The 26,885-nt window shown below is 39.5% G+C and overlaps 2 protein-coding genes across 4 annotated transcripts; one reads left to right on the forward strand and one right to left on the reverse strand.

Moving 5' to 3' along the window:
- The first annotated feature begins 78 nt into the window (after nt 1-78).
- gpr75 (G protein-coupled receptor 75) lies at nt 79-3,243 on the forward strand. Of its 2 annotated transcripts, none has more exons than XM_067523368.1 (2): nt 79-663; nt 1,016-3,243. In XM_067523368.1, the coding sequence occupies exon 2, from the start codon at nt 1,129-1,131 to the stop codon at nt 2,770-2,772; it is 1,644 nt and encodes a 547-aa protein (XP_067379469.1). In that variant the 5' UTR covers nt 79-663; nt 1,016-1,128; the 3' UTR covers nt 2,773-3,243. The 2 variants fall into 2 exon arrangements, with proteins under 2 accessions (XP_067379469.1, XP_067379480.1); XM_067523379.1 differs by lacking the exon at nt 79-663 and adding an exon at nt 695-904.
- A 562-nt stretch (nt 3,244-3,805) lies between these two features.
- On the reverse strand, nt 3,806-9,090 carry erlec1 (endoplasmic reticulum lectin 1). 2 transcript variants are annotated; one of them, XM_067523402.1, is made up of 14 exons: nt 8,775-9,090; nt 8,549-8,653; nt 8,036-8,116; nt 7,812-7,889; nt 7,660-7,720; nt 7,528-7,571; nt 7,216-7,439; nt 6,931-7,072; nt 6,699-6,860; nt 6,551-6,610; nt 5,908-6,032; nt 5,723-5,800; nt 5,539-5,614; nt 3,806-5,145 (listed from the first exon to the last, which is right to left on the reverse strand). In XM_067523402.1, the coding sequence occupies exons 1-14, from the start codon at nt 8,913-8,915 to the stop codon at nt 5,074-5,076; spliced, it is 1,449 nt and encodes a 482-aa protein (XP_067379503.1). In that variant the 5' UTR covers nt 8,916-9,090; the 3' UTR covers nt 3,806-5,073. The 2 variants fall into 2 exon arrangements, with proteins under 2 accessions (XP_067379503.1, XP_067379493.1); XM_067523392.1 differs by having other exon boundaries at nt 7,660-7,723.
- Between the last annotated feature and the right edge of the window lie 17,795 nt (nt 9,091-26,885).

A 26,885-nucleotide genomic window follows, 5' to 3' on the forward strand; every position in this document is an offset into this window, starting at 1 on the left:
GTGTGTGTGTGTGTTTGTGTGTGTGTGTGTGTGGCTGTGTACAAAGTAATGAGTCATAAAAGTAAACACTGCTTGCGAATTTTAAACCTGAAATTGTGCTACACAAAGTCAGACCACATGAGTCCAGAGCTGTTGACCGTCTATACTGACTGAGCTCCTGTCTCTGGTTTAAACATCATTACACTCGTGCATTTTTATAAGCTTGCTTAAAAAAAACCAACCTGTGCAATGTCAGATGAGTTAATCGCTCGTTTCGCTCATGTAGCTTAAGCGAAAAGCAGACTTTACTTGTGCTTTTCCAGACACAGCTCTTTAATGCAGTGGTTATGCTCATGCCCAGATACGTAGGCAGTGACTTCATACTCATTTTCAGTGCACGTCCAGTGGCTGTCGCTCCTGGATAACAATGGATATATCAGCCAGAAAGCGAATATGCTGTCATCCGCTTGCACGGTATACGCGCTAAATCTTACGGACATGTGGGGAAACACGTGTTTTGTCAGCTTATTTTAATGGATAGCGCAATTTTGGATGAGCAGCTGTTGAGTACGTTTTTCTTCCGAGCCGCGGTGCGTTCACGCACTATCCTACTGCTTTAAAATGAAGATGGGCTGTGTGAAATGATGATGATGGTGGTGGTGGGTGCACGATCGATTACAGATGGTAGGTTATGTTTTATTAGCTTATAGGTTATGCAAGGAAATTAGAACTGGAATTGGATGATGTTCACATAGGCTATTTTCTTTAGGGTTTCAGAAGACGCCGTGTGTGTGTTGGGGTGAGGAGGGGGGGATAAGGTACAATTGGCCAAATGCTGTGGTGCATAGCTATTGTCCAGTGTGGCTTGTATCCAACATGCAGTATATCACAGCTTTCTATTAAATATCTACCCGTTTACAATCTGGTAAGTTGTGCGTTGCTTCCCTCCATCAGCTGTGAATGTATTCAAAGTGATTTGCAAAATGTAAGAGCTAATATGTGACTTAATTTTGTATCCTTTTTGCTCCCTACCAAGGTGGCAGCAACGGCAGAGGCAGCAGTTACTGTGATCATCATGTACTCCTTCCATACAGAGGAATCATTTTGAAATTAATGACTGTGGGATGCTTATAAATTTTTAACAATACAATGAACACCACTGCTATGCCATCAGACCTGGTGGATGTGCCAAGACATCAGACATTCAATGCTACCCTGGGCACACAGACTCCATCAGGTTGGGCTGTGATCCACACTGCTACCTTGACCTTTTGTTCTCTCCTCCTCATCTTCATCTTCTGCCTGGGCTCTTACGGCAATCTCGTGGTGTTCCTGTCCTTTTTTGATCCAGCGTTTCGCAAGTTTCGCACAAACTTTGACTTCATGATCCTCAACCTGTCCTTCTGTGACTTGTTCATCTGCTGTGTGACTACCCCCATGTTTGCACTGGTGCTCTTCCTGGACGCAGGTGGAGGGGATGGCGTGTCAAAAAGTTTTTGCTTTGCCTTCCATTTGACCAGCTTGGGTTTCATCATCATGTCTCTGGAGACTGTAGCTGTCATTGCTTTGCACCGTCTGCGCATGGTTTTGGGGCAGCAGCCTAACCGCACCGCTTCCTTTCCCTGCACACTGGCTCTCACTGCCCTGCTGTGGACATCCAGTTTCACCATGGCTGCTCTTCTAACCATGAGAGCGTACCCACGTAGAGATGGGCCCTGTTTGCCCCACTTCGGCCTGGGAGGTGGAGACGCCAGGGTTGTGCTGTATGTTTACCTGGCAGACTTTGCCTTCTGTGTAGCTGTGGTGTCTGTATCCTATCTTACGATTGCTCAGACGCTGAGGAAGAATGCACAAGTGAGGAAATGTCCCATCATCACAGTAGACGCCACATGCCCCCCACCCCCACCACCTCTCATTGCGGCAGGCTTTGAGAGCATGCAGTGTGCTGTTCAAGGCCCTTCTCTGTACCGTAACCAGACTTACAACAAACTGCAGAATGTTCAGACACACTCATATGCCAATCGGACCAGCCAGTGTCTGGTTCCAGGGGCTGCCCAAGGAGCCACCTGCTGCCAGGTTGTGTCTACAGTCAACTTGGCCACAGCCAAAGACTCTAAGGCTGTTGTCACCTGCGTTGTCATAGTCTTCTCGGTGCTGCTGTGCTGCTTGCCGATGGGAGTTTCACTGGCACAGGATGTTTTGTCACCAGAAAGTAACTTCGCACATTACCAGTTTGAACTGTGCGGCTTTGTGCTGATTTTTCTCAAGTCAGGCATCAATCCCTTCGTGTATTCACGCAACAGTGCGGGCCTTCGCCGCCGTGTGCTGTGCTGTGTTCAGTGGGCGGCACTGGGCTTCCTCTGTTGCAAGCAAAAGACTCGCCTGCATGCAATGGGGAAGGGCAGTCTCGAAGTCAATCGCAATAAGTCCTCCCATCATGAGACCAACTCAGCCTATGTACTGTCACCAAAACCACAGAGGAGGCTGGTTGACCAGGCCTGTGGGCCCAGTCACTCAAGGGATTGTGCCGGGAGTCCGAGGGCCACAGGTGTACGCAAACCTCGCCCCCCGAGCACCTCTACACCTATTAACACCCGCATTGAGCCCTACTACAGCATATACAACAGCAGTCCCTCTGCAGGGCCCAGTTCCCCAACCAGCCTGCAGCCTGTCAGCTCTCAGACGTTTGCCTTTGCCAAGTCGTATGTAGCCATGCACTACCACACACACCAAGACGCACTACAAGACTTTGAAAGCACCTCAGTGCACCAGATTCCCATTCCTTCAGTCTAATCCAAGGGCTGCAAACAGAAAGATTAGAATAATCTTGCCAGGGCTTTAAATCAAATATAAAATATCACAGAGGGGCATGAACCCAGCCCCTTTTACATTTACAGAATCAGTATTGATTTGTTTTCGTTTGTTTGTTGTTTTACAGGGAAAGTACATGTTGAGTTTTCTGTAGTGAAAAAAACATGACAAAAAACAATCATAAGCTTTACTATGGAAAGTAAAACAAGAAAAGACAAGCTTGTGTTCAAGTACTGAACTGAACCCCTCCCCCCTTTTTTTTTACTTTTACAGATATGCATTTTCACATACCTGCCCATGGATCACATGCATGTGCCATTGTAACCCAACACTATGTAGGTTTTCAATGCAGCTTAAGACTGCAGGTGTGGGTTTTAGTGGTGCCCACACATGGCTGTTGGTGACATGTGGTTGCAGTTTGATAGACTCTTGCTTCTTAAGAAAAATGTACATGTGAACCTGATACACTTTTTAACACAATAAATGTTTGGCAAGTGTAGTGGATCTGTGCTTTTATCATTTCAACTAGTCACAGTACAATGGTTCTATAGCAGAACATTTATCAGTGACTATTTTTGATCAATGTGTAATAACTTTTTTAACTCCATCTCACTCTAGTGTCATATTAAATGTGAGCATTTAATGACAACAAATTTAGTCTCTGAGTAATAGTTCTGCTGTCAGATTATACATTTTTTTTGTTGACAAAATGGCACATTAGTTGAGAATGAAAATACTGGCACTTGCAGCCCAAGTTTTATCATTCACTTTCAGTGACAATGATACAACAGGAATACTGGTTCCTTGTCTACAGTGGGATGATAACTCATAGCAACAAAATTGAATCCTAATGCTGTGATTTTCTTGTAGTATATTACCAATGTAAAAGTGTAAGAACTGCAAATTATCTATGCAGAACATTTCAGAATATACTACATGCAGGTTTGAAATGGATGTTGAAGTTAGATAAGGCTTTGACACCAAATTTTAGTTGGTTTGCTTGGATAAATAAAAAAGGTCTTACTAAGTTGGTAAGTAAGCAAAGCAGCACCCTCTGGTGGCCCATTGCTGTAAATGTCCTTAAACTGATGATTAACGTGTTCGTCCTTTTCAGCGTCCCTCGTGGTTCTATCAAATGAGCTTTCTCCAGTGAGATAATTCAATTAATGCAAAATTTAAAAAAAATAAAAAATTATATATATAAATTTTGTTTTTAAAAAGGTCCTTCCAGCCATCTTAAGTATAGCAAATATTAAGCAGAGACATGCTACAATCTATTTATATCTCAGTCAAGTCAAAAAATGTTTTTCCTGTGGTAATGCAACACTCTAAACTAAGTTTTATGTTTCACTTTTATTCTCTGCTGCAAATGCATTGGTTTTTATCTGTGTGATACAGCAGTGATGGGGATTCCAGTGTGCACATTCATAAAACCACAGAATACCCTAACAGGAACCCACAGACATTGTGCACATCCTACAGATATATCTGAAATTTTAATCAACCACTCACTTCTGTTATCATTCCACAGCCTCTACCCTTTAAAGCTTAAGTTAAACTCACTCGTCCTGTAAATTTAGACAACACACATTCAGACTGATGCAAAATATTTTCACAGAGTCCCGCAGTCCAGCAACTTATCATTTCAAACACTCATGCACACGCACGCACACACACACACACACACACACACACACACACACACACACACACACACACACACACACACACACACACACACACACACACACACACACACACACACACACACACACACACACACACACACACACACACACACACACACACACACACACACACACAAACCTTGAACATATTAAAACCACCATGAATACCATGATTCCCCTTGATGATTCTGAATCCCCTGACTCATCACTCTTTTGCTTGCCATTAATCAACCAATGAGCAAATATTCAAAGTACAGGCTAGAAATTCATGGCCTTTTGGAGGCATCAGGTATGCTTCAATTTGGTCTCAAAAAATCTGAGCCAGCCTTCAGCATTAGGCTTTAATGTAGAACTGCCTAAATGAGCAATACTGGGTTGGGACTGTGCCCCTGGGCTCCACGAAGTCCAACCTCAAGATCAAGTTTAATCTTAGTTTAACCTTGATTTTGGCTTTTAGTGCAGTGTCACAGTCATCTCTCTTCCTCCACCACAGGTTTCTCTTTTATGATAAGTGTTCTCAGTCCACAAGTGCACTTGTCTCTCTGTCTTCTTCTTGTCCTTCATGCGCTGCGGCTGTCATATGATCTTTGTCAGTTTAGCTGGAGATTGACAAAAGTCCATGTTCATCAGCAGTATCTAGAATCCTGCATATGACTGGAGACTCAACCTATGCAGAGAAAAAACATCAATGACCTCAAATGTTTACATACCCCTTTTTTCAGACTGGAAAATGTGCTCTTTAGATTAACTGCATTTTTATAAACCAATAACAGCATTCTATTAAGAAATATTAGATATAAATTGAAGAAATGAGCTGACCAAGGTGGAAAGAGTAATACTAACAATGCCCCAGTTCAGTATAGTAATGCCGCAAATGAATCATGTCATTAGTTACACCTGCGTTGGATAAAATAAAATGTCTGCTATCCAAGCTGTTTATTAGCATATACATGCTAATAAACAAAATGAGAATTGCCAATTGACTGGGCACAGTTTGAAATACTACCTTTTAACTAGCTTTTTTCACTGCCTCCGACTAATTGATTACTACTGAACTCACCCCAAGGATGTACTGACAGGTCTGAGGCTCCAGCATGTAGACAGTGACAGCATGAGGGGATTCGGACTCCTTACATCTGACAGAGAGAAGAAAAAAGAAATATGAATACTTCAGCTGAAAAATACTGGGGTATTTGTCTTACTAATATACTGACTCAGGACGGTAACACTGTCAGTTCACTCACTTGAGCTTGACAACGACCTGTCTGGGCTTTCCTGTCAGATCACACAGATCCCCGTGGCCATAAAAGTGGGAAACCAACCTATCATGAAGCAGGGAAAAGGAAGAAGAAAAGATGGAAAGAAATAAAATTTAGCAAGAATCTTAATATAAACGGACATTAGGGTTAAAAGAATATGAATCACATACTTGACTTTCTGTACTCCATCATCTTTTAGCTGGTAGGATCGGGCAACATTCTTCTTGGCCCAATCAATGTGCTCCTCGGCGTTCCAGCTCCCCACTACCACGATATTCTTCCCTTGTTCTTTATCCTGGGACACCAAGGACACTTTAGTCTAATCCTACTTTTCTCAAGATCAACAGCTTTTGGCTTGTCGCCACAGCAGAACCTGTTCCTCATGTTAATTTGGCACATTTTCATGCCGGATTCCCTTCCTGCCGCAACCCTCCCAATATTTTTTTATCCGGGCGTGGTACAGGCACAGAGATCACCCTGGGTGGCTTGGTGGGGCCACACCTGGTGGGGTGGGATTCAAACCCGCTGCCTTCTGCATCCCAGCCCAATGCTCTACCACTGAGCCACAGGACCCCCAATCTAATCCTACTTTTCTAATATTCGAAAAACCAAATAATGAGACAAAAAACAAAAGACAAAAAAAAAAAAAGTAACTTACTGTGATACTTATCACTAATTGTAAAGATTTTATAGAGTAAGACAAATATTGCAGATTTATTGAAAATCAAAAGAAGTGCAGCCAGGTAGCCCAGTAAATCGTCTTCATTAATAACCCACTTCCACACAGACATACTTGCAAGGAGGGACGCTTACCTCATGGTACTGATGGACATGCCTTCCATAACAGAATTCATATTTCCACCACCCAACCCCCTGAAACACAAACATGAAAATAATTAGGCATCAATGAATAGTGAAAACCATTAAAAACCACTTACCACTATAAATGAACACGCCTCACCCCATGTAGACAGTATGAGCCACTGAGGAACTCCTTGATTAGCTGGTCATCTGTCAAACGAGAGATGTGAGTGGTACCCACAGTGACCTGATCCTGCCCTCCGACAGTCATGGGTTTATGAGTGGACGTGAAGGCCTCCTCACTCACTGGTGACACATCCTCCTGTAATAAACCAAAGATGTAAACGTGCTGTTGGTACACTCAGACCGTATTCTGTTAAATTTCCGCTCACCTCTCTGGTCTCAGCAGTGGCACTAAAAGGCGGTTTAAGCTGTTCCTCCTGCTCCTTGTCTAACTGGGCAAGTCGTTGAGGACGCAGAGGAGAGCCCCCCAGGGCCTGGCAGAAGATGGCATTCACCGGGGAGGACTTGAACCTGCAAAGAATAGAGGGTCAGCTTTGGAACCAGTAAGATATAAGCAGGAAACTGACCAGCAGCATTTCAAGATGTCATAAGTCCACAAGTGACATGTATTCTTTGTGCACATTATTTAAATGTAGTAATTCTGACAGATCTACCTGTATTTTGGATGAGCACAAAGCAGCGGGGTCAACACCACCACCTCATATTCACAGGTAGTGACCTCTGCAATAGACAGGATCTCATGCTTGGCCTCCGGATGACATACGTACAGCACAGATGTGGAGCGAGGCTCGTTCTGCTTTAGCACGCAAGGAGTCCCATTTCCCATCTCGATAGAGTAGTAGGGAGTGAGCTGACCTTCTATATTCTTAGTGGGCACCTGGATAATAAAAACATGACAAATGCTGAGAACTGAAAGCCAGCCTTGCAAATTCAGTGGGTTTTTCAAGTTTCACTTTTATACGTACTGTTTCAGCTGCTGATTTGACATATTCTGCCTCATCAACTTTATCTAAAAAAATAGGAATTCTTGGCTTTAGCATATAAAAACAAAACAAACAAAAACACTCACATACAATAAATTTCAAAATGAAACTAACCCGTTTCTGTAGCTTGGCTCTTCTGTGCCATATTGCCCAGGTAGTACTCCTGAACACTAATCTTCTGTGGAAACACACGATTAGCTTCTGTACATACTGTATTAACCACTGGCTTGACATGTGATATTAATTTGCCTACTTAAAACACTGACCTGGCCGGTCTCCCTCTCCTCATGATACTGTCTGACATGCTTTCCGTGGCATACTTCATATGTCCAGTATGACTCAATCTGCAATGTTGACAAGACCAAGTTGAGAAGTATGAAAAGTTTTTTTTTTCAGTTATGCTCTGCTAACGTAGCATGAACACAGTTTCAACTTCTCTAAGTTGTATGGAAATCAGGTGAAAGAAGAAAAGAAACTCGAGTAGTCTCACCCTGTAGGAGCAGCTGCTTCGTTTGAATAGTGGCTCCAACAGTTCACCCGGACTGGGTCCGCTGTAACCCTTATCATCATCCTGAGGTGAAAAAAGAGACACAAAACAAATGCAAGAAGAGCGAGAAAGACAAGGCAGCAAGAGGAGACCACAGAAAGACAGAGACAGCAAAGTTTGTTTTCACTTCCAACTTCATGGCTTGAGCAATAAAGTCAAACCAGTGAAGAAAAATGCACAAAAATGTTAAAGAGTTGTGTCCTTTTTTTTGTAAAATGACACACACCATTCGATGGAGTTTATGTACTGAAAATACTTTAGGAAATTTAACAAACTGCCATTGATCCAGTTGAGTAATGTTGTGCAGCTTCTCTTACGTCCAAAACTTGTGCATTTTTTTAATGCATTTGTAATTAATACGTGGGATCTATAAAAAAAAAGTCACAATCTCTCACAAAACTATTTTTAAATGATAGCTGATAGGACGATAATATAAAAAGACTTTAATCATACTACCTCATCTCCAGCGGTCAGAGATGGCAGGAGGCATTTGTACTTCTCCTTCTCTGTTGTGGTCATGATAACAAAGTCATCTTCGCTGTAAAGTGCACCTGAAATTGGCTTAAACACACAGACAGACCTGTGTTACCAAAACTGTGTGGAGGAAAGAGGAACCTCGCCTGAATTTATAACAGTAACTTTGTTGTTTTTAAAAGGCGTGTTGTTAAAGGATAAATCATACCAGCGTGAAGTCAGCGCCTGGCCAGGTGATTTTGAAAGGGATTTCGTCGGTAAAGGACGGATACCCTCCTCTGTTTGCTGACACTCCGCTGCACACCTCCAGCAGCCCCCCGACAAACACCAACAGCAGCCCAGGCGTCATCTCTCCTGTCCGGCTGCTGAACTCCTACAATCCGCTCCTCATGTAGCCGCCTCACCTCGCACTAAGCAAAGACCTAACAGCTGCTACACAGTCCGAGTAAGTCAGGTTTGACAGACGCAAGAGAAACTCCGGTGAGGCGGATGTGCATACGACCCAAAAAATACAGGAAGTGAACTGTTTACGTGCCACGTCGTGTTCCGCCTGCGGAGTGGCCTGAAATAACAACAGCGCCCTCTGATGGCGTTACGAGGTTTTAAAAACTGTGTAAAAATACAATTTGAATACATCGTTTTAGTTAGGACTTTGAAAATTATGGAAGTAGCACTAATACAGACATTTTAAGTTAAACACCAGTTGCGGTATATTCGTTGTTGTTGTACCATTTCCCCAAAAATCCTTTGTGAATACACAAAGTAGGACTATGTCTACAATTCAGTCTCACTTTGTATCTAATACGTTTGACCATGTAATGTCTAAATTTGTAATTATTGCGGTGTTGTTTTAGCTACAAGCCAGCATCAAAATATGTGTAAAGACTGAGTAGTCGGTCATTCTGAATTGTATGAGCCATGGAAACAAGAGGTAAACCTTCTTTATCCCTTTCATTTTCTGGTGCTATGATCCATTAGGGTGCTAGTGACAGTGAACAAAGCTGTTCTCCTAGGGCTTTTGAAGTGAAAGTGAAAATGAATGCACTCCATGGTACCTGGCAATTGTGCAAAAGGACTATAAACAAAGCATTGTGCCCATTTCTATAGGTGAAAGAAAGAATAAAGAGTATTTTGAAAAGCATGTTCAGTTCTAGTCTGTCCTGTTTTGATGAATGAAACACTGTTTGCCCTACATCTTGCTAAACTTCGCCTCATTGACCGGAGGTCACTTGAAGCATTTGCCTCAGTGAAAGAGGTTTTCAGATCATGTAGGCACAAAATACATTTAGATAGTCTCATTTCTTCCCCCCAGTGGATGGATTTGGAAGTTTGTATTGTGTCAACGTGTGAGCTGAATAAACAGAACCAATGTTGAAGACTGTGTCCTAAAAGTAAATGCAAAACTGAAAGCAAAGGCAGAGTAAAGGTGCAAATACTGTATAATAGATGATGTTTTAAAGCTTGCAAACTGAGCATTTCCTGGACAATATGTTGGTTGGCCCTATAGATACAAGAAGCAATGACAAAAGCAGCTCTGTGCAGCTGACTATGCTGCATTGTAGTCAATCTTTTATCAGGTGACTCTGTTGATTCAGCATTGTACTGTGTTGAATGATAATAAATAACCCCCCTTACACACACACACACACACACACACACACACCTAAACAGTTCACCTGGAAACAGCTCTCAGTTAATGAGAAATTTTAAGCACAGACCTTGAAAATATGTGGTGTTGCATGTCACTGTCAGGGCGAAATGTGGAGAATGCCTTGGCTTGCACCGAGTGCAAACCTGAGCTTGGGCATTTTTTCCCCACCTGTTGGTGGAGCTGTTGATGTGAGAATGTGCTGCTCTCGAGCCAGGAGAAAGGAGACAGATTAAAACAGAGATCTTGAGACAAAGAGTGAGAGGATTAGGAGGAGAAAGGGATATGGAGGAACAGGGAAGGATACAAGCGAGAGAACATCCACTAAATCATCAGTCCTATACAACTACTCCCCTCTGCCTAAAATATACAGCTCCTACTCACACGTCCCCCTACACTTGTACTACATATGGTTGTAAATGTTTATGTACACACTACCCTCTATGAATGGATGCTATAGTGGAGTGAGTATACATTTTGTTTCCATGGTAAATATTATTTAGTTCTAGCAGCAAATAAACTACAGCAGCAAACAAGGAAGGGCTCAAATGTACAAGGATTTGCTTAAACTCAATCTCCAAAAAACCAACAAAAATGCAAATACGAGAATCATGTCTCCCCCTGGTTTTCATGCATCTCATGTCATAAAAATGGTAATAGGCAGTGTCTTAAAGGAAATACCTGTTGAGATTCTACAAGTCCGATTGTTGTTGGTATTAATTCCTGAGTGGCTGCCCACAGATTTCTTTGGAGCCAGACTTGTTAGAATTTACCTGAACTCACTGCTCTGCAATGAGCATTTTCCTCAATTTGACTGCCACTGTGAACTTGATTTGCATAGATGCCTCGACAGACCCTCACCTTATGCATAATTGATACAACTGTCATCTCCCCAATCATAATAACATCGCTCCAAAGCGAGCAGAAATAAATTAATTGTGGCATTTGAAGGTCCCAAGCAAGATTAAGATATCGCCAGAGCTGTCACAGCAAAATATACATAGAATATATCAGATGTCAGATCAATATTGTCATGTTTGTTACATCATCTTAATGACATTCAGTATTGATTCATCTGAAGCATTTCTGCAAGATGCATTGCTTATTGTAATTTATACAGGTTTCACTTGCTAAAAGTGTTTTCAGCCTCCATACAGCCTGTCTGACTAATTAAGTACAGTGTGTGTTGTAAAATGAATGCTACACATGTCTTGTCAAACTTATTACAATTACATCTTGTCCTTATTCCACTTCTAAAGTCACACAGAGACTTTGGTGTGCTAAGTGTTTTAGACTCAACCGGATATTAGCATTTGGAATAATCTCCTACAAACAGCTAGGTGTATTTACCAGCTTAGGTAGTGCAGTGCCAGGACATGTGACATGCGTTTTGTAGTATGCTTCGACAAACTGTCCTAATTCTGTCTGCTCTGCATGTACACGTTAGTCTCTCGCACACCTGTTGTGTTTTAGTCAATTTAAAACACTGCGTTATAGGCTAAACGAATCTCGTAAGAGGCGGTCACTTGAATAAATGCTGCAAAGAAGCAAAACAACAAGTCTGAAACACGAAAGAAATGGATTTAACCATGCCAAAAGATCAGAGTGCTGCTCTCCACATCCCTGCAGAGAAGGTAATGGGAGAGTATTTTTGTTTGGATGGATCTGGATGGGATCCAGATATTCACAGCCATATTTGCCTGTGACTGTGACTTCACTCATATATGAGAATATCAAACAGAGGTCAGTGGAGAAAGAACTTTCCACTGTCCCTCAGTGCATTTATTTCAATCAATTAGTTATTTTCTGATACTTCCGGAATGTGTGTCTGAGCACTAATGAGTTGATCCATTTCTTACACGAATACAAAGTTCATCTTGGTTATTTGGATGTGATAATTGCATTATAACTTACCCACATATACTACACGTGGTCTTCCAAAAAGCTCCCAGCTTGCAGAAAACACCACTTATAGTTTCATCACAACTAAAGCGGCCCATCCAATCATGACCGTTCTCAAATGTGACCAGCTATGTAAGTCCCGTTCGCACTGTCTGTATATTAAGCAGTTTACGAGAGTCTTGAGAATCTTGAATACAAAAGCCAGTGAAACCCTAAAAGTACGATTTTGTCTGAAAGTGGGTTAAATATGTGAAAATGCATCCTAAGCAGTGAGCATAAGCTAGCAGAGCTTAGGGACGCTAGGGAGACTTTGACAGTAAATGTCATTTAGCATTTCTTTACAGTTTGAGAGTGAAAGGCACAAATGCTGCAAGGTGAGGAACAGAGCTCGTGATTTGACCCGGTGGAAATTCTCTGCACAGCTTAAAAAAAATCCATTCGTTTCTTAACACATTTCTTTATTTTGCACATGAGAAATACAACATGTACAACATTCACAGAGTCATTTATATTCGACTTGCTGGCCTAGCGTTTATTGATGCAAAGAAACCCTACACCATCTATCATCATTTGAATGCAGTCACAACATCTCATTGGTACCAATTTGGACTTCACATTGGTTTAATTGGCTGAGATATGTGAAAGATGATGGCTCCATCCATTGTGTGTTTGAGTTCACTGTCTACTACATAGCTGATGTGCAAATTACTCACTACATCATGTCAATGGACACCAATGGAGAGAAAAGAAGTAGAGAAGTAGTGCAATGAATATTTTGTAATCTTATTCAAGACAGCAAAGAGCTTACACATCAAGAAAAAAATATACTACATTAAAATAAATTTGAATACTTAAAAACACAAAGCAGTAATACACAACTGAACCAGTCTAACCTAACATGACATGACACGACATAACATAAGAACATTGCATAAATATGAATATATGATCCTAGTCCAAGTGAGGAGTCAGGTTATGATGCCCTGTACTATATTTATGTGCACATCACAAGTATAGGAAATAAGTGATAATTGAGCTGAATATGAGGAACACCTGTTACATTTTGTTCTGATGTTCTGTATATTAAAGACAGTGACTAGTTGATTCTAAATTGAGGTTCATAACCTGCCATATAATAAGAGGGAGACAACAATTTCCATAATGCATATCATTCTGTATACTTTCTAGTTTATGCGGGTGTATGTGGCTCCATAAAATGCCAGTATTACACAGTCTTGCACTGCACTGATGTTTACTTGTAAGCTATTCAAAGCCTTTTGAATCAGCGTATCCAATGTTTACTCACGTTCTTGTCCATTCCACACCTGAACATGTAAACCCAGAAACCGTGGGATGTATTTTCACTTGGTGTGCACAAATGTTGCAGTGCTATTTCCAGTTCATTTTCATTTAACGTTGCACAGTACAGCCTAAAAAGTTTCCCAAACACACCACTACCATTAGATTGCTGGGAATCATGCAGCCACGGTAAACCATTTAGTTAACAATGTATGGCGTTAACACTCAGATGAAAAAGACATGGTGAAATTATATTGGCAGGTTGGTATCATACTGCCTCTTTTCCAAATGGCACAAGGAATGTGCCCTTTTCATGATCTCAGTGCTGTCAAAAGATGACCTTTGTGCACAGCATCATGCATTCAGTGTGTAAGTTGGAGTCTTTAGATGAGGCACAAATGTTGCCTTTTAAAATCACTTGTCAGTAGCATAATTTTGTGCAAAGTAATCGCAGAAACCAACAATTAAATTGCTGTGTGTAGGGTATGTAGTGTTGCTGGTAGGAGTTATTTGCTTCAAAAAACTCTGGTTTGCATGACAATAATTTGATGTTGGAGGAATGGTTCAAATGACAGAAGAAAAAAAAAAAAGAGAAGAATAGTTCAGAGACAAATTTACTCCCAGTCCTTTGGCATTGATGAAGGCAGCGAATGAATCTCTAGTGTATAAAAGAAAATTCAATTCAAACACCCACATAAAATCTGTTAATGTTTTTTCAGGACATTCTCACACCTCTTTCAGGGCAGTTGAGAAACTTAGTAAATCAATAAACTTCTGTTACACTTCTTGGTTTGTGGGTGTAACCTGAGGGAAGTGCAGGAGAAGGAGGAGGAGGTGGAGAATGGCCAGCTTGGCTTCCCTGGTGGGTCAAGGTGAGACTGTTAGCCTGATGACTTGTTCACTCTGCAGATGTCACCTGGTCATTATCCTGCGGCAGCCATCTGCCAGTTGGTCCTGCAGGGCCCGGACACTCAGTCTTCTGGGCCCTGTGTGACTGGCAGGATCCATGCTGCTTCCTCTTCTATTCTGACCTGCTACTCCACCCGCCTCCAGTGTCCAAAAGACCAGGCTGGTCAGGGCCAGAAAGAAGACAGCGGACACACACGGAGAAATGAAGAAGCTATGTTTGAACTATCTGCCACAATGCAAACTGGGATAAATTAACGATGCATCCACGGTTTTTACCTGGCCTCCCCTCATAGCTGACTGCTTGACTTCTCACCCTCAGTTCTGCTGGGATGCACAGGAATGCTGCCAATAAAAAATCCAGCTCAGTCAACTCACTAGCAGGTAGTTTTACCTGAAAAATGCTCAAAATAATTTTTGCATTTGCTAAAATTAACTAATGATAGAATCCTACACTGCATTGAAAGAAGGGAGTCATTACATCAATAAGTTCATTGTAAGCGCTTAAGTCTTGTGTCATGGCAGGTAATAATTTAGGACAATTAAGAGTCTTACTTTTGGATAAACCTAATCATACCCACCTTCACGATGATGGATTTGGCTGTGATTTCTGATTTAAAGATGTAATTTTAACTTGATGGGGTTTTAGGTTCCCCTACTTATAATTTTACTGCTGAAATAAATCTTTTCACATATCACTCACAAATGTTAGTTTCTCACTTATGCATAGCATGTGTTTCTTTTTCTTTTTCTTGGCATTGTTTCTCCACTTGCTCATATACACATTTGTGATGGAATTATTGCCTTAAAATATTTGTAATCATTTCAACTAGCTCTCTGAAATAAACAAAATTAGCAATTTCTCCTATGACAGTAAACAATAGTTACATCGGGCTAAACTTTTTTTCAACCGAGAAGACAGAAGGAAGTGATGCTTTCTTTTTTCTCAGCCCTGCTGTGTCACACATGTGAATAGCAGGGACTATTTCAGGACATATTCATAACCAATCAGGTAAAAGCTATAAACGCACTCAGCTGCTGCCTGCCAGTAACGTACGCGAGGCTTTCAATTTTTCATTATCCCCACACTTTTACTGACCACAAAATACCATTAGTGGCTACTACATGCATACACACACACACACTTGCACAGCTTTGATCCTGTAGCCTCTGTTACTCGGATATTTCATCCTTGACCCAGTTTGAACTGGCGACCTACAGTAATTTGCAGAACACGAACGACTGCATGGGTAATCTGCTCCTCCTTTCCTTCTGTTGCTTATTTGGATCATTTATACTGTTGTTCTGGAGGACAGAACATCACAACTTGGAGGTTTGGCTGTGTTTCCAGCCCCTGATATAGAAAGGAAAACCGTGAGTCTGGGAGCTCCATTCTCTAACCTGCATGTACCCCTGGCAGCCAGAATGGGCCAGCTGGTACTGTCAGCAGCCCTGACAGATAACGTGCTGAGTGGATACTTTTAGCTCATGATTCACCCATCATTATACAAACATACAGTGTAATTTACACTGCAGTGCAACAAAAAAATATCTTGTCACAGAAGCATCCGCCAAGTGTATTACATGAGATTCTGATCCATTGTAAAACACCAGATTTTTGTGAAAACATGGAGGCAAGCGGAAACCATAAATGCAATGTGACTATAATTCATTTTTATTTCTGAGCACAGTCTCACTTTCTTTTCTGAAAACCATCTTGCTCTCTTGCTCCTTTAAAATATGTTTTTGCTATCCCTGTTACAATCAGCATCCAGACAGATAACCTCCGGCTGGATGCCTTGCAATTTAGTTATGGAGGCTGCATGGTGGCCCTTGGTGGCTGGGCAGGGCCACACCTAGTGGGTTGGGATTCGAGCCCGTTGCCCTCAGCATCCCAACCCAACGCTCTACCATTGAGCCACCAGTCCCCTTCTTCCTTTTGATATCATCATTTTGATATTAGCTCTTGATTTTCCATTTTGTAGAAGGTTAAAAAATACGTGAATGAAATATCATTGAATTTTATATTTTACTAGTCTTGAAGGAATTAACTTTTTAACATTCCGAGGTTCATTGTGCTACATTTATACCGTGTCCTTGTTGGTATGCAAATGAATGAAATTACACCCAGCATAAGACTGTTTAAACAATATGCTTTCTGTTTATTGTATATAATGGGATTTGACACTTTATGCAATATGCACAGAGATAAGTGTGAGCAGAAGTTGAATTCGGACTGTATGAATATGAATGTATCAAGCCTACATTGAGCAGCTGAATGTAAACTTCTTGAATGCTGCAATTTGAAATTGAAAGCAAATACTTGAAATTGAATGAGACAATTATTAAAATTAGCCAGTTTACCAAAAATTACAGTTAATTTGTCAGTTCATTTTCAAACTTCTTTTATTCAGACTGAGCTCTAAGCATTTGAACATCTGGAAGGAAGTTTTGTTCCCTGAATGACTGGAAGACAGCTGCCTCCTCTAAGGCTGCCAACAGTGGTCTGACACTCTTCGCTTAGCCAACTGTAAGCCATGCAGCGCTCTGACTTTCTCATTTCCTCAGCCAACAAACAAGTCTTCTTTATACACTCAGTGAAAGGGATGCAAATTTTGTTTTACAGTTGCAAATGCTGTTAGCAGCAGAGCACTCACATAGATTTGTTACCTTGCACACTACAGTATCCTGCCTGTCATTTGAAAATCCGTTTTTTGGGCATTCTCTCAAATATACAAGAGACACAAGTAGTAACTTTTCACAAAGAATGGGGCACTTATTGGCTGAGGAGAGAAAGGCACAATGCCACATAGCTTGAGGTTGGCTAAGTGATGTTGGCTCACTCGGTAGTCTTGGAGGAAGAAAATGCTTGAAGTGTACTATAATGGCTGCCATCAAAGTCAAGCCAAAAAGGTGACAAGAGGAGCGGCAGAGTCCAGTGGATGGCTGCAGCGGGCCAGCAATTAAATCTCTTTATAATAGCCTTGTGGTTTCCGAGTGGTGCAAAGTAGATTCATGACACTTGACTAAAGGGGCATAAGGAAGGCCAGAACTTTTTTTTGTTAGGTCTTCTTGAATGTGTTTACCTTCACCCTTAACTTAACAGAGAAATTAACACAGGGAGAAACTACAACCACAATAGACAGATGAGGACAGTAAAATTTATTAGAGGCCCAGAGAGGTCATCACAAGATGAATGCAGGTTATCAATGATAAATGAGTGCATGTTAAACAATGGGGAGTTTTTTCAAAGCAGTGTTAAGGTTCAGAATAGATTTTTTAACAGTTAGATTAGAATGTGTGAGCCTCTGACAGTACTGAAAAAAACTGTCTTGTACCAAATAAAGACTTACAGTATGTGAGCAGATTTGTCCACTGAGATTATAGTACAAAAACGACTTCATCAAACTAACAGTGGGGACGGGACTTGTATTCAGATGTGGAGAGACCATTCATACAGATATGAGCTGCTGTGAATTAAAAGTGAGAGCTGCACCACAGGTAAACCTTGTTACAATTATGTTCTGTTTTGATGTTCAACCAGAAGTTATCTAGTTAGAAACGACTACAAGTGAAAAAGCTTCCCTTAATTAAAATTTAAAAAAAATTCAGTGAAGCCGGAATTGATAACAGAATTGTTGAGTACACTCAGGAATGGGTTGTTGAGCTCCAAAGGACCCTAAGGAAAGTTCCTGGCATGCTAATTTGATCACATTCGTATAGTGGGAAAAATCCTGCACATGGAAACTGTGACTTGCAACTTGGCAATGCAATCAGTTCTTTCTCTGAGGAGATGAACATGTCTGATAATCATTTTACTTTCCCTGTGGTACTAAGGCGATGTAAAGCGAAATTGTAAAAAAGATTTAAAATTTATTAGGAATAAAACCAGTGAGACACTGAGCATTTACACACAGCCTATTCGATGGAGACACACTGTGCAAAGCTTTTAGGGCTATGCTTATGTAACCTGAGGGACGAGCAGTCTACCCAGGACAACTACATCCGGGTAATAAATTGGTAATAAACAGAAATGTGGCTTCCAGTGCAAACTAATTATTTGCTTCAGCATAAAATACACAATACACAATGGAGCAATAATTACTTTATTCCACTATCATAAAATACTAAAATATAAAATATATACAATTAAAAAAACTAATACAAGGACAAAAATAAATAATACCAGTAAGCCGCACTGTAGATACCTACGCTGGCTCTGGGTAATTACATCAATATGTAAATAGTCTGTGAGTGTGGGAGGATTGGACATGCAACACTACAGCAAAATGTACACCACCCTACTACACCACACACACACACACACGCACACACAAAGCCAAGGGTCTAGCACAACCCCAGTGGCATAGTTTAAAATATTTAACAATTTGGTAGTGGGCCCAGAGACAGCATGGAATTAAAACAGGCAAAATGAAATAAATATATAAACTGTAGTTTTTTTCTCACAGAAATTAAAGGATGAATGATCAAAACAGGCATAAAGGGGGGTAACTACAAAATTAATAACACAACTGAGGCAAAGGCAGCACCATCAGTAGCATAAACCAAACAGTATAATCAAAACCCAGGAGAAAAAAACACTTGAGACAAAACAGTAGCAGACTTCACAACAAAATGTTATCAAAAATACCAGATTTCTGGGAATGGCATTTACCACAACTGAGAAAAGTCAATGTTTTTTTTCTACCTCAAATGTTGTTACTAAAGACAATATAATCTGTTTGATTACTTCTAACTTACACCTTTTATAAAAAACATAGATATAAACCACTAGAGACACCAAGAACTGAACGATTGGTGACAAATTAAAGAAAAAAACAAATCCTAATAAACGAGTAGAGAAACATCACAAATCCAGATTCTTCCACACAGGTGCACTGCATGGTTCAACTGAGCAATTAAGTTGTTGCAGTGCGGCATGTACAAACATACGGAGAAGGCCCAGCTAATTCTGAGTTTTGATAAAGATGGCAAGAGGAAAAGATGTAAGGGACTTCATTGTTGGGGCTTAAATGGCAGGAGCTTTAATCACAAAGACGGCTCATTTGGCGGATTTTTCAATGTGAACCTTGACAAAAGTCATTTAGATCTATGGCAAAGAAATCCGTAAATAGAATGATACCATCAGTAAATGTGGTCAACAGTGCACATTTAATGACAATGATACTCATGCCTTATCGCAATATGAAAGGAAAGACAGAAGAGTGAGTCGTCCACAGGTGTCTGAGAATGTTAGTGCAGGTCACACAGTGAGAACTGTCAACAATTACATAGATAAGGATTGTAAAGCTTATGAAGGAAGTTGAAGGGGATCTGAATCTTTAGTGATGAGGCCTGCATGCGTGGACAGCTGAGCTGGCAAAGTGAAAATAAAGGTAAAAAGAGTATGCAGTAGAATTCCCTTAAGCACTGTGCGTAACAAAAAGCTTTATGAGAAAAAAACCCAACTGACTCACTATGAAAAACTAAGTTCAGTTTTCTTTGAGCAGCTGCCACCACCTGAAATCACAAAAAACAGGAAGGACTTTAAAGAATAGAAGATATGCCAGTACAGTCAAACTGTCTCTTTCTTTATACTGAACTGGGTTTTGGCATTAAAGGAAGAATAAAATATAAATCTTATTTGAACAGTATTGTAAATTCTACACATGGCTTTGTTTGCCCTCAGTGCTCCCTCTCCATTGAAAGTGTCTTCCCCTTTAATTCAAAGACTTTTCTTTTCTTGAAGCTTGTTATGGTCTGTTTCTTATAAATCATTAATATAATACAATTAAGACAACTGAAAGGCCCTCTTCTTCAATTGTAGCAGAACAGAGAAAGCCAGAATCACCAAGCTTGGTAAACAGAAGTAAATACCACCCAAATTTCAAAACCTAGAAATGTGTCTAACTTAATATGTTCCTTAGGGGTTGTGCCTCCTTTTATTAAATCAGGAAATCAGATAAGTTAAATATGCTATTTTTGCCTTTGAATGAAGATAATGTGACTTTGTAGTGACTCAGCATCCCACTGAGACATCCCCCAAAGCTACATCTCCTTAAATATCAGTCGGGGTCTGAATCCTAAATGTAATTAATTTCTGACATTTGAACTGGTTGCCTAATTCAACTTATGTCATATATGATGGAAAAGACGTTTGACAGCTAAAAGAAAACAGGCGGATGCCTGCTGCTTTACTGTTACATCACTGTTAGGTGCCAATAAGACCTCCAGGCTAAACTGTATACTATATATACTGTTTATATAAAGTACAGTTTATATACAGTATATATATACAGTATATATATACAGTATATATATACAGTATATATATATATATATATATATATATATATATATATATATATATATATATATATATATATATATATATATACTGTATATATATATATATATATGTATATATATATACTGTATATATATATATATATATATATATATATATATATGGTTAACTACACATTTTGCATTACCATATAAATTTACCACATAACATTTCTGTCACATGTTAATGCCATTTAATTTTATTATAACACATTAAGCCAACTGACAACAGCACAGTCGGCGAAGGTGGTTGTTGTTAATTTAACATGGTGATCTATGTAGAGAAAATTGTCTCTATGGTCCTTTTTGAATCTACTTACTAACAAAAATGGACCAATTATATGCAAATTAAGTGCAAAATAAATATTTTAGGGTGTAGTTACCCTTTAAAAAAATTCATTGAAAGCTTTTGTATTTTCCACACTGCTACAGGTAATTTTCTTCAGAAGACCTGCCTGCGTTATACAAAGAATACACAATGAAGCTGACTTTCTGAACGAGTTCATTTAAGGACTTAAACCTCACTTTGAAAAGTTCTACTTCTGTCAAAAAGCAATTTGCACATGTAGACACTTTTTTTATATCCTCCAGTGTATGACTAGCCTTGAAACTGTCTGTCGTGATTGGCTCAATGAAATAGACATTTCTATGACAATAATAGACATGTACCCAACTACAGTTTCATACATAATTAACTCCTGCAGTTCTGTTTTATTTCTATCAATTTACATTATCATATTAGTACATAACTGCTCCGCATTTGTATTGAATTCAGGATGTAAAAAGAGTAAATTTGGACTGGAACATGGAATGTAATTATAGCCCATTTTCTCATGAACTCTCTTTCTATCTTTGATCTATCCATCTTGAGTGTAGTGAACCATGCAGAATGAGAGACTGCCTTTTCCTGTCACTCTGAATCATTCTTCCATTTAATCTCTATCAAAGAATGCAAAAAGGTGGCTACTGACCAAAATCAGGGGAGCAACATAAGGGACTGTATAGTAGAAAGCAGTCGTATCAGTAGAAAGAGGATATGGCTCTCAGTGCTATGAGAATATCATACAGAATATAGAAAATACAATTCTAAATCAAGAATAAACATTAACAACAGAAAGTAGAAGAAAACCCCACTATCTTTATTATATGTCATATTGAGTAGAATTAGTTGTTGCTTGAGATTAGTTTTAAGGTTACATGTTTCAAAACTTTCCATCTCAAAGTAATATAGTAACATAGTAGTAAATAGTAACAGCTTACCTTAGCATAAATGGGGAAACAAGTAGTTTGTCTGAGTCCAAAGGTAAAAACAGCACTTCTTAAAGCTATGAAATGAAATTTTATTTGGAATCAAGCTAGCGGTAAAATTTGATTTTAAATAATGAACCCTGCTCCACTCCTCTGTCTGTGCTCTGCTGTGTCCAGCCCTTCAGGCATTAGTCTTATTATATCACAAAACCTGCTACAAAAACAATCAAGCAGAACCATTTACCCCTGACACCAACTCACTACACTGAGGTATGTTTAGGAGCATCTTTCTACTGATAGTAAAAGAAAATAAAAGGTTAGATGATAGATAGTTTTAAGATCACTAATTAACACATTGTTTAGAGTTTCTTAACTTTGGACACTTAGCTTTCCCAGTTTCTCAGCTTTCAAGGCCTCAGATTACTGCACTTTAAAATTAAATGGTAAATAAGTGCAAATATAGGCCAAAATGTGGAAGAGTATAAGTAAATCTAATCATGCTGTACAACAGGCTGATCTGTTTACTCCTTGCTGCGGCAGGGCTGCTGCTGTGCAAAAGATACCGGATCACAATTTAAGTTTCCCAAGACACTCAATCAGTCAATCTGGTCGGGCAGCTTGAGGAATGATACTACAGCAACTGTTACAATTTTCATACTTATCAGTATTAGTTGAAGCAAAAGCTGTTTACTTCACCAAAAACGGGATGTCAAAGACTCGCAGAGATGCAGCTACTTGGAAGAAAGCGCTGTTGTGGTGATGAAACCCTGCCAGGATGAAAAGACCCAAACACTTACAGTCATTGTCACTCTCCGGATCACCACATTGCCGAGGTAGAAAGTACCGTAGCATCCGTACAAGAAATTGCTCATGAAGCCTCTACCCCGGAATTTGTTCCCACTCTGACTGACATATACAGTATAATGATCAGGTTTAGGAGTAACACACACCAAACACATTAAACTCAACAACATGGTTAAAGAATGGGGAAGACTAAATAAAAAAATCTAATAAATAAGCAAATATCAAACATGATTAGTCCAAATATGTTACACTTGTGATCTCTACTGTGCAATCAACAATACACTGTAAATTTAAAGCTGTTTTATCAGTATAAGTTTCCAATTTTATTTAAACTTCGATTGGGAAAAAGTTTGTGGTTTGTAATGATCTGTTTGATTTAAGAATGTTAAAAGCTGCACTGAAGTGAAAATCACACCGAACCATTTGAAAGTGCCTCCTTTTGATATAAACAGACAAAAGCGTCATTCTAAAGTCAAAAATGTTGTTTTGGAATTGTGATTAATGGTAGTTAAACAATTTAGTTATGTATTGGCAAAAGAAGACAAAGATGGTGAAACAAAACCAATATTAACCACTAAGCTTCTTTTGTTCCCAGGAGAGCTGTGGCCTTGACGTCAGCATTGGAGAGTGAGAGAAGAAGCAGGCTCAGTTCTGCTGGGCTCTGGGAGCAGCAGAGCCGATCGATGGCTCTTTGATCCCCTGCACTGGCTTCCTACATCAGCTCATCGGGGGGGGAAACAGGTTTCTTCATCTGAAATGTAACTGTCTGAAATAGATTTGATGAGGTGTTGGTAAGGTTTCACGTACGTCTCCCAACAACAGGGATTCCTCTTCAAATATACACCATGCCAAAATGTATAGTGGTCTTCTGCTGCCGCCGGGGGTGGGGGGGGTTGCATGTGTCATCCACAGTTGCTACAATTCAGAGGGACATTTCTTCCAAAAGATTGCCCCTGAGTCAACATGCCCTGTTTGTTTACACATGAATAACCCTTCACTCCTCATGTCTGTTCACTACGCCAGTGAAGACAGCCTCAACCGTTGAGGTTAGTTTTTATACATTTCACAAAAGTAATTGTAAAAAATGTCACGGATTGAAACAACAGAAAATTTCAAAAATGGCAATGCCTTTCATGATGTGGCTGTTATATCATCATATCATTTTTGTTAATCATAGTTTTTCAGATTTGATGAATCACCGATTGATCATTCCTGCCCTGATGTTTTTTTTCCAGATTGAATCTGTTGTCTCCTAAGTATGATTGTAATATTCCCCTTCCATTATGTCACTGCAACACATTTTATCCTTATATGAAAAGTTAAGAGCTCCACCTTCTGACTATAACATAAAGCTGTTATTAATGTATTCTTTACTATACTGTAAAAAAAATACCTACACCAACACACACATTTGACAATATCATGAATTCTAAACACAGAAAACAATAATCCAAAGCTACTGTATTTCTTTGCAAATTAACAGAAATGAGACCATTTGTTGGGAAGTATTTTCAGCTGTAGATTTAAATCATTTGGGTTCACAAGTGAATATACAGTATGAAGCAACAGAACGGTGTGTGCGTGATTCAAAATATACTGTGCCCATGACATTGGTGCATAAAAACACATACTGTGCATTAGTGTAATAGATTTTGAACAACAATGTGTTACGATTAGTATAAGTTTTTTTTAGGAAGAACCCAAGTAAGGAGACGTCAAGAGGAGGTATAAAGAGAATGGTATTTAAAAAGAAACATGGGTGTTTAACAACTAAAACTCAATCCACAGGAGGGTAAAGACTTACTGAACTAAAGGTAACAAAACAAGAACACATACAAAACACATACTAAACACATACATATGGGTAAACGACAGACTAGAACAGCGATTCAAACAACGGGGTGCACACATACAAGACTGACACAAGGTAGGGTACACACAGGGACCACGCTAGACCTAAACTAATTCTAATACACAGGTAAGAGGGTAAATTAACAGGGACAAATGAACTAAACAGGAATAGACAGAAGGGAATAAAACAAACAAACTAAACTCGAGGCAGTGGGAAATTAACGAGGATAACAATACAGGGAACAGGGGAAGATAAACTAATGCAACAAACGAGAACCAAACTATATAACAAGAAATAACCAAACCTCATAACAAGGGATAACAGAACCACTTAACAAAGAGAGACCAAAACACATAACAAGGAATACAAAACCACATAAGGAAAGACCAAACCATAGACCAAAACCTTGACAGTCCAGACAGGGATCAGGGAGGATACAAACTTGTGACAAAGGCAGACAGAGTACTAACACACACTTACACATAACACTAACCAGCAGAGAACACTGGGGAGAGCAGGGTATAAAAGCACTGGGGAACAGGTGAAAGAAATCAGGTAAAGACAGCAAACAGACTCACAGGAAGAGACACAGGAGGATCAATAAAATAAAAGCCAAAACAGGAAATAAATCCAGATAAATTAAACACGGGGACAGGACTGTGACACAATGGAGCTTTATGGCACTAGTAGGTGTTTAACCCTTTAACTTCCACACTAAGAAATACATTTACAAAATATATTTATTAGTGAAATTGTGTTGCTGCCTCTTACTTTAGCAAAATTTCAGGTTTTATTTATCAGATTAACCAGTCAGGAAGCAGATATGCGAGTCAACCACCTGGTTGAGCTGCCAATTTAGGAAAAGTCAACCTAGTGGTTTATATTTCCTATAGGCAGGAATGGATCCCCTTCATTGTCCTGCATAATTTGATTATTGTCAAACGTAATCTTGTTACATAATCTCTTGATTGTAAGTAACCTGATATTGTGTTACTTAATATGGTTATTTTTTTTTTACATAATCTGATTATTTCCTTATGCATTTTTGCCTTAGGTAATATGGCTATTGTAGAGTGGTTGTCAACCAATCTCGCAGTTGTTAGTTCCTCTGGTCACATGTTGAAGTGTCCTTGAGCAAGACACTGAATCCCAACTTAGTTGCTCCTGGTGAGCGTTGGCCAGCTGCATAGCAGCTCCCCCATCAGTGTATGAGTGTGTGATTGTGAGTGTGAATGGGTGAATAAGAAGCAGTGTAAAGCGCTTTGAGTGCCAATAGGTAGAAAAGTGCTATATAAGTGCAAACCGTTTACCATTGCCATGTTACGTAATCTGATTATTGTCTTGCGTAATATGATTATTATTGACATAATATGATTATTATAATCTGATTATTGTCCTACATAATCTGTTTAGTGTTCTACCTAATCTTGTTATTGTAATAAAAAGATTAAGTAATAATTGGTAATTGTATTTTGTAAACTCTTTATTGTCTAGTGTAATCTGGTTATTGTCGTATGAAATGTGATTATGTCTCGTGAAATGTGGTAATTATCTTAAGAAATCTGATTACTGTTTTACATAATCTGGTTATTGTCCTACATAATTCGGTTACTGTCCTACCTACTCTGTTAATTGGTTGATGTACTATGATTACCTTATGTAATCTGGTTACTGTCATAGGTAATATGTTAATTGTTTTACATAATCTGTTTATGTAATACGTAATTTGATTATTGTCCTATGGTGGAATCTGGTTACTTTCTAATGTAATGTGATTGTTGTTGATGTAATCTGGTTATTGTCTGATTAATTTTGATCATTGTCTTACTTAAAATGATATTATATGTGTTATACTGTATGTAAACTGGATACTGAATTGTCTTGTTATTAAACCAAATGGCTGTCAGCAATTTAAACAAAAATTTCATACTGTTTGCAGGATAGTAAGCAGGTGAGTAGCCCCTTTGTATTTGAAGCTTGTGACTTGTGTGGGATCAGATGCAGGCCCTGCTACTGCCTGTTACTATGTGCTTATACCCAGTGATGTGTCTCTCTACATTCATGTGATGGAGCCTCTGGTGGGTTAGTTTCTCAGGTTTGGGTGACTCTTCCTGCTTTCCGGAATAGCCGCTTTTCTGGGTTCAGTGGAGTTGAAAAAGTTCGAAAATCAGATTTAATTGATGGAGACCCTGCGGAATCAATGAGGCTATGAAAGCAGGACATCCCCTCTCTTTGGAAATCCAGGAGGCCATCAGTGTGAGAGGCAGGGTGTGATGTGTAATCTTCATGCGTGAACCTGGGGCTTCAGTGTAATG

Source organism: Channa argus, chromosome 1 (genome assembly GCF_033026475.1).
Source record: "Channa argus isolate prfri chromosome 1, Channa argus male v1.0, whole genome shotgun sequence".
NCBI lineage: Eukaryota > Metazoa > Chordata > Actinopteri > Anabantiformes > Channidae > Channa > Channa argus.